Here is a 14,513-nt window from a genome sequence, read left to right on the forward strand (position 1 = left end):
ATTTTATAAAGAATATTTTTCACGAATCACTTGTTTTTTATTATTATTTAATTTTTTTAAGTAATAATTTAAAATTTTTTGTTTTCTTCAACACACCACACAAAAAAAACGTGTTCACTTTCTGTGTCTGTCGTATGTGTTGTGGTTGTTTTTTGCTTATTATCTTTTATTATATTTTTCTCCTTATGTCTGCTTCTTTTTGTAATTCTTTCTATAAATGTCTGCTTTGCTTTGATTGTTGGCTTCTTGTCTATTTTAACCTCACATGTTGCCCAGATTTAATAATTGTAAGGGACTACCACAACTTCAAACTTTTGTTACAACTTTATTTGTTATTTTAATTATTTCGTCTTAAACTTTTCTATGCTTTAAGACTGTGTAATTTGTTAATTCTTGATTTGTTTTCTTATATTTTCTTTTTGTTAAGCACTACACTCTTTTCATATTTGTTAGACCATTTGAATTGGAATTTTTCACGTGGACCGCAAGAGACAAACGAGCGAATGCCGTGAATTGGAATGTTTTGACATTCCTTTTTTGTTATGCTATTCGCCTTGATGCGGCTTTTCCACATCATACAACGCAATTACAACAACAACTTTTGATAATTTGTCCAATTGCTCATACGGCGGCGAATATGCGATTTTCGTTGTGAAATGAAATGTCAAAAAAAATTTAGCACGTGGTAATTTTGTAACATAGTGTTGCCGTATTTATTAGGAACACATTTTTCTAACGGTTTTTCATAAACATTAATTCAAGACTTTAAAAATGGAATGCTTTAGATTTTCTAATTTGATTTTGCCTTCTTTTTGCGACAAATTTATGTGGTGTCACTATTTCTCGTAAATTTTCTATCTTTAAGACTATTTCTGAAAAATTTAGTTAGGAATTTCATAAATAAGAAACTTTGGCAGTTTGTCTTTCAGTAATTTTCGAATTGGAAAAGCTATTGTTTATTTACGATAGATGTCGCTATTGTTAATTAAATAAATGTCAATCTTATTAACGTTTTTAAAAACCGCCGACCGTTACATATGTATATATACGAAATTATCTTAAACTGTTTTGAAGTCTAACGAGAAATAAATATAAACATTGTTTCTCTTTGTCGCAATTTAAAACAGAAAAAAGTGTTAAGCCAAACGCAAAGCAAATTTTTAATGATTCCATTAAAATTTCATAAACACCATTACAATTTGGATCGAAATTTTCAAATCGACTCTCTGCAACTAAAATTTCAAACTTACAAAAACGTAGGTATTCGTATCGTAATGCACTGAACGAAATGGTACTGCTTATATTTTTACAAAATCGTTTTTTATGATATACCATCTTTTTTTGATCTTTGTATAATTGAATATATCATAAAACAAATAAAACGCATATTTCTCCTCCGAGCATGATTTTCATATTATATTGTAATTAAAATTTATTTTTTAAATGTAGTTAGTTAAATTTTAAATGACGCATGCAAAAAGTAACGTCTTTTTGTTTTTGTTATAATAATAATTGTATATAATATGATTGATGTTGTATACTGTTTAAGTAGTTATACATACATAAGTATATTTCCTTGACGATGTTATTTTTTTATATGGAGTATAATATTTTATAGTGAAAAATAATAAAAAAAATTGAATATTGAATACATCTTTTTATATTACTATTGTTAAATTGTTTTTATAAGGAGCAATTACAAAATGGTAGACAAAATCTTTTCAAAGTCTTTATATCATAATTAATTTTGTTCTTGCGTCGCATCCATCTCCACATAAACTTTTTGTCACTCTTGAGACAATATAACGCTTAAAATTAAAAGAATACAGTTAAAAAAGAGGGCATGTATATAAAAAATTTGTGTTTAGAAAAATGCAGGAGGGAGGCATCATAGTTTTGCTCGAATTATGTTGAATATATATAATGTTAGTCAGAGCTTCGTTTAACGACGTCTTACACTAACCCATTCATCATCATCGCCGCCTTTGTTTTCTACAAAGCAAATGTATATTTTTAGTCATTTAATTAATTTAGTTGTTTGTTAAGAATAAATACCTTTATCTTGCTGGGGTTCTCTTTTGGGTTTCTCCTTTTCTTCACGTGCGGGAGGACGTTCAGTGCGCCAATTTCCAGAATCCTTGCCACCAGCACCGGGAGCACCTGTACCGCGATCACGGCGTTCGCCACCACCAGGACGACGATTATCACGATCGGAGGCACGAGGAGCGTCACGCCAGTTTCCGGCAGTAGACTGCTCATCACGGCGACCATCACGACGTTCATCACGATCGCGTTCACCACCTCCACGGCGGAATTCACCACCACGAGGACGTTCCTCACGGTCACCACCACGACGGAAATCTCCTCCGCGACCACCACGTTCCTCATCGGCACCACCACCACGACGCCATTTGTCATCACGTGGACCAGCTCCAGCACCTCCAGCTACCGAACGGGTAGGACCTGATTCTTGTTGTTCACGTCGCACACGCCATGAACCGCCATCAGCGCCACCCTCAGTAGTTTCCTTACGTTCAGTTGGACGTTCGCGCTCGCGTTCTGGCTGAACAGCACCACGACGCCAATCGTTATTGTCACCACCTCTTTCGGCACGTTCACCACGTTCACGATCTCCCCGTTCGAGGTTACCACGTTCACGATCACCACCACGAGAACGCCAGACCTTGTCAGCGGGCTTCTCACGCTCTCGTTCAGCAGCAACTTCACGAGCCAAACGTTCTCTTTCTTCTTGAATTCTGCGTTCGGCCTCCTCTTCCTTGGCACGTTGTTTTTCGTATTGAATGCGTCGTTTTTCTTCCTCAGCTTCACGTTCCTTACGACGGGCCTCTGCAATAATGCGTTCTTCTTCCTCCTTAGCACGACGGATTTCTTCTTCTTTACGCATACGTTCTTCTTCCTTTTCACGCAGCCATTGTTGGCGACGTTGCTCACGACGCATTTCAACACGTTTAGCCAAACGCTTCTTGCGCTCTTCAGCCAAAGCAATTTCAAATTGTTGTAGTTTCTCGGCATACACGGAAGCACGCTCGGTTTTTAAAGTTTCCAAGAAAGCATCGCGATCTGGATGCATACGCATAAGGCGTTCTTGTTGAATAACGGCATCCTTGCGTTCAGCAATAGCATTCTCAATACGTGTGGCCTCTTGAGCTTCCCAGAACTCCTTATCCTTGACCATCTTCTCGCTCAAATACTTCTCGAAAAGAGGAATTTCCTTCATGCGCTTGCAACGTTCAAAGTAATCGATCTTCTTTTCTTGAGATTTGAGTTTGTTCTGCAACTCCTTACGTTCACGTTGCAATTCTTCGGATTCCTTAGCTGCAATTTGTTCAGCGTCCAATTTCTTAATGCTTTCAGGATCGAGTTTTTCCAACATTTTCTTGCCATGAGCAGTTTGAGAAATTTGTTGGACCTTCTCCTTCAAGCTCTTCTCCTTGATGGCTTGAATTTCGTTTTGGTGACGTTTGCGTTCACGTTCCTCATTCTCTTGCTCGAGACGTTTTTGCTCGGCCAATTTAGCTTTACGTGCCTCTTCCTCTAAACGGCGGGCCTCCTCTTCCTCACGGGCATTATTTTGTTTCTCAATAAACTCTTTACGATCTTCGATAATCTTTTGACGCTGAAGAATGCGTTGATGTTCACGGTTTTTGATTTCATGATAATGTTGCACCATCTGAGTACGCAATTTGGCGCGTTGATCACGTTCACGGTTGGGATAAACAACTGAAACTGCACGATGCAAAACAGATGACATGTTGACCAACTGGGAACGGATTTGCTCCGAAGGCATAGATTGTAAATTGGGTCCATCCGGATGATCTTCACGTTGGCTTTCGGTAAGATCGGTACCAAAGTAAATACAACGTTTTTGATGGTCAATGCGAATTTGCATGTCATTATGACGTACAGATTCCACTAACAACTTCTCCAAATCAAAAATATTAGAGAAAGAAGCCATGTTGAGAAGGCGATCAAATTCAATGCTCTCGTATACTTGAGAGATTTGGCGTATCAAACGCATGATGGTAACATCCTTTAATGGGCGAACGTAGGGTGCTAAAGGATTATTTTCACCAGGGATGGCCTCGATAGCATCTACAACTGTCTGTACACGTTTACACAAGTTCAAAGGATTAAAATCAATTTCCATCCAATTGTACAGATTGCGATATTCCTCCGAAGCTAATTGAGGGACATTAAGACGCACCTACAATTTCAAATATTTGCATTAGTAATTTTCTTTTTTTTTAATTTTATGTGTAGAACCTACCACTTCCTTCAATAAGGAGACTCTGGTGGGTGGTTGTTGCAAACCCAACAAAACCGCCAACTTTTGGGCCTTCTCCAAGGGACTCTTATCAGCTTCAATAAAACGATCAAATTCAGGGTGAGCCGAGGGCAAAGGAATGGATAAGGTGGCAATCAATACATGAGAAGCCATACGTTGCATATCATCTTTAGTCAAGTTCTTCTTTAATTCACGAGTCAGTTGGAAAAGTTTTAGCAAAGCAGCAGCATGGAACAATTGGTTTCCAGCCTTAGAGAAAACCATAGCTAATTTTTGATAATAATTGGCCATGGTTTTAGGAACAGGAGTTTTCTTGGACAAAGCCATTAAACCATGAATATCTTCAATAGCTTTGTAGGCTTCCTGCCATAATTCCATTTGAATAGCGCAGTCCAATTGGAAGAGCCTGGTATCAAGGCATAGTTGTTGCGTTTCCAACTTGGTAATTGACACACCAGTAGTTTGATTGGTGCTCTTGCAAATATCTTCCAAATGCTTGCGCAATTTGTCGCACAAACGACGGAATTCACTTTTACGGTTGTATTTCAAACAGAAATTAAAAGCCATACGAGCAATATCGTGATACAAAGCTTCACAATGGGTATTGATACGCAACAACTCCAAACATTGACAATAAGATTCCCACAAGAATTTAACCCATGGCAACAAAATGGTACGATCTGAACGATCTTGAGCATCTTCACCGCATACAGCACTCATTAAAATACTCTCAGGAGTAGCAATATTATCCAAATCATCTAATTCCAAAACGGCTACAGCTGCAGATGATTGAGCTTGAGCAGATTCTGTATGCTCCTCTGCCATACGCAAATATGCCCGAATAACATTTTCCAAAGAATTTACATTTACCAATTGGAACATATTACGGTACTGGAACAAACCCTCCTTTGCAATGTGAGACTTCTTAAGTTCCACGCACAAGTACAAGTACTTGTACATGAGGGGCTCAATAATGGTCTCGGAGTAGGCATAATTCCAGCGCTTGTTACGAAACACTTCCTGCAAAGTATCCAAGGCACGCAAAGGTTTGCCTACTTCAATAAATTCTGAAATGAAGCAAAAACAAAAAAGTTTTCCCAATTAATAACCTCTTTTGGGATTGCCGTCATCACATTTTATAAATATCACACTCGTTTATACTATATTTATTTACATCATTGTTGTTCTTTTTATTTCTTATGTTCATTTGACATTTCACTTCGGGTTTTTTCTTCTTTTTAACTATTTACCACTACAGTTACTCCTTCATCCACCCGTCATTTTATACATATACGAATCATTTTTTGTATTGATGTGTGTGTATGTCCGCATGGAATTTTTCTTGCGAAAAAGTCGTGTATCAATGCACTGGTACTTACCATTCGCTCTTTTCAAAGCATTTTCCGGTCGTTGGGTATAACGTGCCATTATTAATTCATATAATTTTCACACAATAACACTTTAACTTGAATTTAACACAAATTTTTTACAATTTTATTGCGTTTTTATGCGGAAAATTTATAAAAATCTTCGGCGAAATTGTGTCTGCCGTCGAAATTTATGCAAAATGGCCGAATGACATTTCTTTTGACGACACGACAAAATTTTACAGTGTTGCATTTTAAGGGCACATAAATAAGGGAAGAAAATTTGCATGTTGGTTAAAATTTGTTTGATTTAACAAAATTTTACTTAATAATTAATAAAAAAATAAATTGTGACCCCAAATTAAACTTCTATTATTAGTAATACAAAATAATAATTAGAATTAAAATGAATATACATTTCTGCATTCTTCTACACAATATTGCAACTCTGCTAATAATTTTATACTACGAATACATTATGACATTTAGAAAAGTAACCATTTAATTATTAGCACTAATCAAAATGTAAACAAAAACACGCGTGAAACCAGTGTACCCTGCGTGAAACTAATTTAAATTATAAAATTATATCAAAATATATTAAATGCTTATTAAAATGACAAAAAATTGGAAGAAATATATATTATGGTTTGCCCAGGAACATGTAGATTTTCGCTCAGCCGTAAGCTATATTAGCATATATTGAAAAATGTTAATTTATTAAAATGTTTCATTATAGGAATTCAACTCCTTAGTAAAACTTTTTAACTTGGAATATCGCAAAATTAGCCCAGAATCATTGGTATGTTTAATAAAAATGTATGTAGTGTAGTTTATATATATTTTTCATTTATAAACAGAAACCATTTTGGATAGTGGAATTTCCAAATGATGAGACGGCTTTAAAGTTTGCCTCCAGATCTATAGGTTTAAGAGCCATTTTTGAACTTTGGAGTCATGGCTTAGATTTCAAGCAATACCATAATAATTTAAAAGATTATGTGCAGCAAAATATGGAAAGTATAAAACCCTATTTTCAACCAGACTGTTCATTTAAAATAACTGTGGAAACGTACAACAAACATTTTACACAAAAGGAAAAAATTGGGAAAATTGAAACCATGGATTATTTGCCTTTAGAGGGTAATGTTAATTTAAAAACTCCACAAGTAGAATGGTGGTATATAGAGTTTTGGGGTTTAGATCCAACACAAGTACCTGATGAACCAGAAGATGTATTGTTTGGAAAATGGGTAAGTTTGTTATAGAATATACATATGTTATATGATTTTACTAGTATATTCCCATAAATAGCTGGCCAACGGCCAAAGGCATTTGATTAAAGACATGTCTTTAAAAACTCGAAAATTTATTGGCAACACCAGCATGGATACACAGTTGAGTTTGCTTATGGCCAATCAAGCGTTAATTCAATCGGGAGATTTAGTATTTGATCCATTTGTGGGCACTGGATCACTGCTGGTTAGTGCTGCCAAATTCGGTGGTTATGTTTTGGGGGCTGATATCGACTTCATGATGTTACATGCTCGTGCCCGGCCTAGTCGTATAACGCAAAAAGTACGCGAAAAAGATGAGAGTATAAGAGCCAATTTAAAACAGTACAATTGCGCTGATCGTTATATGGATGTTGTAGTGGCTGATTTTTCAAATCCTCTGTGGAGTGATCGAATTAAATTTGACAGCATTATTACTGATCGTAAGTGTCGCTAACAAATCAAATTAAATATTTTGTAAATCTCACACATTCTTCATTTTAGCGCCTTATGGTATAAGAGAATCCACGGAAAAGGTAGAAAATAAAATAGTAACAAAGGATAACACGCGCAATCCTGATATGCCCCACTATCCGTCAACCTCACATTATTCCTTACAACATTTGTATAAAGATTTGCTAATATTTTCAGCACGTCATTTGAAAATTGGTGGTAGATTAGTGTGTTGGTTACCCTATCATAGGTAAATAATGTGAAAACTATCCATAATAATAAAGCTAATCGTAAGTATATTTTTACAGAGAGGATTATTCAGATGAAATGATTCCCTTGCATAAGAATCTAATATTGATCTCAAATTCTGAACAACCTTTAACTGGCCAAACTGCCAGGCGTTTGTTAACATATGAAAAAACCTCTGAACCATTACAACATTCAACGGATGAAGTCGTAATTAACGATGGAACATTAGCATTAGACTTTAGGGAACGTTATTTTGATAATGGATACGAAACGCGTACGGAAAGACGTTTGCGTAAAGCGGAGCAACGAGAGCAGGGTCGTTTAGAAGCTTTAAAAAGGGGTAAAATAGTGTCGGATGGACGAGAACAAAAGAGCAATTTGAATAAAGCTAGATTTTTAAATAAAGATAATTAACAAAAATTTAAAAAGTGTATTTTTTTCTATTTGGAGATATCTTTGGTCTTAAAGTATGCAATTCTTTACAATACTAATATTACGTTTTTAAATAGTTTTGTAATAAATCTTGACTTTCCTGTTCATTACATTCCGTCACAACACAATCGAAAACAGTTGAAAAAGTTTTAAGTAAAACATCCGCAGCTTCTGTCGTCGTTACTTGCCGTTGAAGTTCTTTAGATAGGGAAGTTACGCCTTTGCCTTCTATTCCACAAGGCACTATATGTTCGAACCAAGACAAATCGGTACAACAGTTAAAACCTATACCGTGAGTAGTAACATAACGCGAACCATGTACTCCTATTGCACATATTTTATGATCATTTACCCATATACCGGTATCCTGGGTTGTTGTTGCGTTATAAACACCCATACTTTTGCAACATTCTATAACTGTTTGTTCTAAACTAGCAACATACCAACGCATACTGGGTTTGAATTGTTTTAAATGTAGCAATGGGTAAGCCACTAATTGTCCAGGTCCATGAAAAGTAATTAAACCACCACGATTGGTGCGATAAAATTCCGCCCCCAGTTTACGCAATTTCAGTTCATCTTCATCGCTATAGCTTTTTGTGCGTATGCCTATGGTGTAAACCGGATGAAATTCCTGCAGCACCAAAAAATTACGAAATTCTTTAAAGGGCTCATTAGGTTGCTGTGTCAATTTCTGTTGTAATTGCAAACCGGTTTGATATGATATTAAACCAGGCCTTATAACTGACACTAGAGGTTTTAATCTGGTCATTTTTATTAATAATTTATAAAATTTAAATAAAAAATTAAAAAATACAACAAGCTACAGCTGTTCTTTGTTTTGATTAATGTACTGTAGCATCGACGTACTGTATAAATATATTTCAAATAATCTGCAGCCAACTTCAGTTTGAACTATTTGACATTCTCTCTTTGTGATTATTTTTCGTACCAAGTGACGTTTTTCAAACAGAGACCCGCGCCGATTATTCTTAAAGGCGATTAAGCCTAGCCGCAGAACAAAATGATAATATAGCCGTAAGTTTTTCAGCTTGTTAGTTTTGTTTGCTAGTTTAAACTCCCAATGAAGTTGGTTTAAACTTGGGCAAGATATACAAATATTTAAACAGCTGATGCAAACAAATTAATACAATATTCATAAAAATAAGCATTAATATGCTTGATTTATTGATTAGTAAAAATGGAGATTTAAAATACATTTTTTTGTTTTAAATTTAAGTTTTCATAAATTTTTAATTACATTTACAATTTTTTGGTTTGTTTGCTTTTATAACCAACAGTGGCATTTTATGTTGCTTTGTATGAAAACACTGCGAAAGTTAATCTTGTACTTAAATATTAAATTTATTTTTAGATTAAAATTGTTGGAAATTTTTAAACTATACGTTAAAAACTTGACCGGCTTATGTGGATTTTAAGCCGCCGTCTACATTTTTAGTGTCAGACGCCTACAGCTTTAATATTTGTCGGCGCAGTGCTCTGTTTTGAAGCAAAAAGTATTTTTTCAACAATAATTCATTAAATTTAATTATTAAATTGAAAATTTTTGGAAAAAATTACACATCAATTTTAAACTAATGTAATATTATGGAAAAAACGTGATATAAGTAATTTGATTAAAGCAAAATAAATAAAATTAAGAAAATTTATCAAGCAAAAGAAACTTGTGTATTAAGAAGAATACATGCGAAGAGAAAAGGCTGAAAAAAGTATATTGTATTTGGCCATCAAAATCAGATCACCACGTAAACTAAACTTGTAATGTCAACGCCATCATCTCACAATGATGGCCCAACTGGAAGAACAGAATTTTATGGACATGGGCTAAATCCAAATTTAGCTTCTCCCCCACAGTTGCTGCAGCAGCAACTTCATATGCCTTTGCAGCAACAATCGTTTATTAACACTAACAACAATATAGGATTACAACAACAGACTGCCGTACTACAACAGCAAGCGGCACAGAATCCGACATCAGCTGCAACAACTATAACTGCACCGCCAACACAATTTGTGCATTGGTCGAATCCGTTGATGGGTGGTGCAACTTTTATGCAACCACCACCCCAACCAACACCAGCAGCTGCTCCTCAACAACAGCAACAACAATTTAATGATTTTCTTTTTAATATACAAGCTCAAGCAGCTTACGCTGCCGCAGCTGCTGCAGTACCCCCAACACAGGTGCCCTCGTCTACTAGCCCACAGGAAACCTATTCTGTTTTACGGGTTGGAAATGGAAACTTTTTGAAAATATATCATTGCCCAGAGAATGCTATAATTCCTTTGAAAGGTGAAACTTCTTTTAACCCTATGACGCAATATAATCAGGCACAACCAACAACTTTACATCATGTCAATCCACAGGGAGGAGCAGCTGGTACCGCTCCCCTACAACAGCAGCAATCTCAAAGTCAAATAACTGGTTCTGCGAACTCAGCAAGTACTCCAGTTTTTAACAGTTATGAACTTTTTTCAAGCAATACCTTCACCCAACTGCCAACAGCTGAAATGCCGCCAATACTTTTGCTAGGTCCAACTACTAAACCGCCGACAATTACCGCAACAGAAGACATTAGCCATAGCGAAACGAATCAAACAAACAATACTGAAACAAATGTGATTATTCATAATATGCCCAATAATAGTAAAAATTGGACCGGTGGTAATCACCCTGTTGCAGCACCATTGTATACACAATTTGAAAATTGTCCAAGTAATCAAGAACAATTAGAAACTCTAAATCATATTTCAGTAAATCCAGAATTGTCACTAACTAACAACAATATTAGTGGGAGCAGCAACGAAGCAACTCTAGAAAAGACTCTTAATAATGCCCATATTGCCATACAACAACAGCCACAGTTGAACCTGAATCCCTCCATTCCCCAAGAGAATATTAAACAAAGCATTACGTCCTCCTCCTCCCCTGCTACTGCTGCAACACTACTTCCTTCATCAATTATTAAAACTGAAATACCACGCCAAGAAGCACCTAAAAAACGAATTGTGGCCGAAGTTAAACCAATGCGTATGACATATTCGGATGTTTTAAGCAAATTCAACAATCAAACGCAAAATAACCAACAAAATAATCTCAATAATTTGTCAATGACAACAACTGCTAACCCAACATCAACTACAGCTGCAAATTCAACAAATCAACGCAGTCAACAGAAATCGACGAAAAACGATTCCAATAACGCAAATAATTCCTCAATTAACTTACGTCGCTTGGGAGACGATTCAACAGTAACACGTTCATCTTCAAAAAAGTCCCCAACACACGAAAATAAGGAAAATCAACAGCAACAACAAATGATAAATAATAAATTAAATAATAACAATCAAAAACGTTCAAATGCCAACACTAGTACTTTAAATGGCACCAACAACAACAATATTGGTATATCATCTAATAAATCAGCGACAACAATACAAAAGAATTTAATTAATAATTCCAAAAACAATACATTAAATATTAATAATGGTAATAGCAGCAGCAGCAGCAGTAACCACAACAATGATAACCAACAGTCAAAAAAACAACGTTCAAATAAAAATTCAGAAATTCAAAATAATGGTGGATGTAAGGATTATTTTTTATGAATTTAAATTTATAATCGATTTTATAACACTTTACTATATTTTTAGCTAAAAACTACAATGGCGAACAACGTGGCACATCCAAAAGCAGCACCAACAGTGCTCCCAATAACTCGACACAATCTACAAATGTTTACAATTCCACAAACAATACATACGCTCGTAAACCTACAAAATCCTCAAATTCTGGCAACTCATCATCAGCAACAGGTCAACAAAGGTCTCGTTATCAAAACAACTCAAATGCATCGTATTCCTATTCGTCGACGAAACGTCGTAACAATAGCTCATATGGACCATCATCATCGTTGAATAATTCATCGTATGCTAATGGCGCCGGTAATAATCGTAACTATGAATTGGCAAAACGTTTTCTCCAAGCCTGGTATACATACACTCTTAAGATATTGACTTGGCTATTCTATTTGGTCTATGACATTGTTGTACTCGGTTGTAGTATACTCTATGAACGTCTACTATATGCCTATGAATGCGGCAAAATGTATGCAAAACAATTACATAAGGATCTAAAGCAAAATTCGAATAAACCGGGTATTTGGTTTAAAAACTATTGTCGAAAATTTGATGCAAAATTTTCGAAAACATCGAAATGGGCATTTTGGAGAAGATTCTATAAGAAAAAACCACCGGAAGCCACTAGCGAAGCGATAAAAACTGGACGTCTACCGGCAACTGGTGAGGAAGCTATGTATCAGTTATTAAATTGCAAAGGAAAGGATGCTTATAGGTAAGTGGTGTATTTTCTATAAAATTGAAAACGATTATTATAAATTGTTTATTAATTTATTTTTATAGTATTTTGGGGGTACCGCCGAATAGTTCACAAGAGCAAATACGTAAACATTATAAGAAAATTGCCGTATTAGTACATCCAGATAAGAATAAACAAGCTGGAGCCGAAGAGGCTTTTAAAGTTTTACAAAGAGCTTTTGAATTGATTGGTGAACCGGTAATGATTTTTTTGTTATTAAATTGTTGTGATGTTTTTTTCAACAAATTCTTTTTTAAGGAAAATCGCCTTGCTTATGATCAGAGTTTAGCGGAGGCTTTACATGCTGAAAAAGCTTGGACCGAACTACATGATTTGTTATCACAGTTACAAACTAAAATAACAGAAGCAGCCAATACTATTAGGTAAGAAAAAACAACCATAGATTAGAAGAAATTGCAACACAACTTTTGTTTGGAATTAAAGATTCTTAAAAGATTACTTTATAGAAATTGAAATTATATAGAAACACTTTTTTAAATTAATTGCAGATGTAGTACATGCGGTTTACGTCATCCACGTAAAATAACAGATCGTGCACACTATGCTGCTCGTGAATGTGCATCTTGTAAAATACGTCACTCGGCCAGAGAAGTAAGTAGCTTTCCAAACTACTTAAAAAATTTTTATATAATATTGATACAATTTTTTCAATGCTTGTAGGGTGACATTTGGGCTGAAACTAGTATGTTGGGTTTACGTTGGAAATATTTGGCTTTAATGGAGGGTAAAGTCTATGACATCACCGAATGGGCCAATTGTCAAAAAGGAGCATTAGCACATTTAGAACCCAATTCGCATATGGTACAGTATCGTATTGTTCGAGGTGCTCAGCAGCAGCAACAACAACAACAGCAGCAGCAACAGAAACAACAGGCCCAGCAACAACAACAACAGCATGCAGGATCTCAATATCCCGGACCAGGTGGAATGGGTGGTAAATTTAAACGTGATAATATACCAACCAGGTAATAAATAAAATTTATTCTATTGTCTTATTATACATTCCTATTAATTTCAATCAACCCATTAGTGAGGCGTCCTTACATGAGTTCCTGGATAATTTATATAGTGGCCAGCATCCCCAGCAACAACAACAGAATACCTCTGCCTATGCCGGTTCTAGCCGCAGACGTAATCGTCGCAATTAATTAATAACTATACAATAATAATATTTGTTTCTATATTTTTTTATTACCTTAAACTTTAAATCTCTTAACTCATTTTTCTTTTATTTTTAACAACTACAACCTGTTTTCTTTCAAAACAGGATTAACAAAAAAAATTATATCAAAATTACTACCAATTTATAGTATTTTGTATTATCTTTATAACAAACTATTTGAAATCTTAAAACTTTCCTCTTTAACCCTAAACCAGTAAATAACTAAGATATTTATACAAAATATTAGGCTAGTCCTATAAATCATAGTTAAATATCTTATTTATAAACTGTCTGTTTACCATTACCTGCAACATTTTGTAAATTTTTATTTAACACTTTTACTATATTATCTCTTTAGAACTCTTTATCGAATTTCTTTTTGTTTTTGTTGATATTTTCTACCATTTCCTATATACATACATATTATTTTTTTATAATTAAACATTTAATTTAATTTTATTTCTTTTATTACTTATTAGTTTTTTTTTTGTTTTATCATAATTATATGATTTTGATTAATCTAGATATTTTAATACTTTTTGTTCAAATACAATTATTGTATTCACTAAATTAGTATTAAATATTGTAGTAATTTTTACCAAATACTTTGCAACTTCAATTAAAGAAGCAAAAAATCTAAAAAAAAAAAATTAACAAAATAAAAACCTAATTAAACTCAAATACTATTTAAAATAATATTACATTTAAATGTAGTGATTTAAATCTTATTAATAAAAATTCAAAAAATATATTCTTAATGAAGTTCATTTTTTGATGTATAAAAATAATGAATTTTTTATTTATTTTAGTTAATGCGGGGGTTTAAAAAACTTTTTTTTTTACAAATTTT

General features: G+C 34.4%; 4 protein-coding genes across 4 annotated transcripts; 2 read left to right on the forward strand and 2 right to left on the reverse strand.

Annotated features, from left to right (window-relative positions):
- Positions 1-1,392: 1,392 nt before the first annotated feature.
- On the reverse strand, positions 1,393-5,883 carry LOC111677598 (eukaryotic translation initiation factor 3 subunit A). Its single transcript, XM_023438754.2, has 4 exons — positions 5,686-5,883; positions 4,289-5,373; positions 2,056-4,225; positions 1,393-1,992 (listed from the first exon to the last, which is right to left on the reverse strand). The coding sequence occupies exons 1-4, from the start codon at positions 5,732-5,734 to the stop codon at positions 1,943-1,945; spliced, it is 3,354 nt and encodes a 1,117-aa protein (XP_023294522.1). The 5' UTR covers positions 5,735-5,883; the 3' UTR covers positions 1,393-1,942.
- Positions 5,884-6,181: 298 nt separating this feature from the next.
- Positions 6,182-8,068, forward strand: LOC111677600 (tRNA (guanine(10)-N2)-methyltransferase homolog). Its single transcript, XM_023438757.2, has 6 exons — positions 6,182-6,355; positions 6,413-6,475; positions 6,534-6,926; positions 6,988-7,390; positions 7,452-7,650; positions 7,709-8,068. Exons 1-6 carry the CDS (start codon positions 6,278-6,280, stop codon positions 8,061-8,063), a joined length of 1,491 nt encoding a protein of 496 aa, XP_023294525.2. The 5' UTR covers positions 6,182-6,277; the 3' UTR covers positions 8,064-8,068.
- On the reverse strand, positions 8,043-8,953 carry LOC111677601 (putative lipoyltransferase 2, mitochondrial). The gene has a single exon (XM_023438758.2). It carries the CDS (start codon positions 8,851-8,853, stop codon positions 8,143-8,145), a length of 711 nt encoding a protein of 236 aa, XP_023294526.1. The 5' UTR covers positions 8,854-8,953; the 3' UTR covers positions 8,043-8,142.
- Positions 8,954-9,565: 612 nt separating this feature from the next.
- Positions 9,566-14,313, forward strand: LOC111677590 (putative uncharacterized protein DDB_G0277255). Its single transcript, XM_023438742.2, has 7 exons — positions 9,566-11,691; positions 11,757-12,456; positions 12,525-12,678; positions 12,739-12,863; positions 12,990-13,092; positions 13,162-13,466; positions 13,532-14,313. Exons 1-7 carry the CDS (start codon positions 9,864-9,866, stop codon positions 13,647-13,649), a joined length of 3,333 nt encoding a protein of 1,110 aa, XP_023294510.2. The 5' UTR covers positions 9,566-9,863; the 3' UTR covers positions 13,650-14,313.
- Positions 14,314-14,513: the final 200 nt, after the last annotated feature.

The sequence above is a fragment of the Lucilia cuprina genome, chromosome 4 (assembly GCF_022045245.1).
Source record: "Lucilia cuprina isolate Lc7/37 chromosome 4, ASM2204524v1, whole genome shotgun sequence".
In the NCBI taxonomy this organism is placed as follows: domain Eukaryota; kingdom Metazoa; phylum Arthropoda; class Insecta; order Diptera; family Calliphoridae; genus Lucilia; species Lucilia cuprina.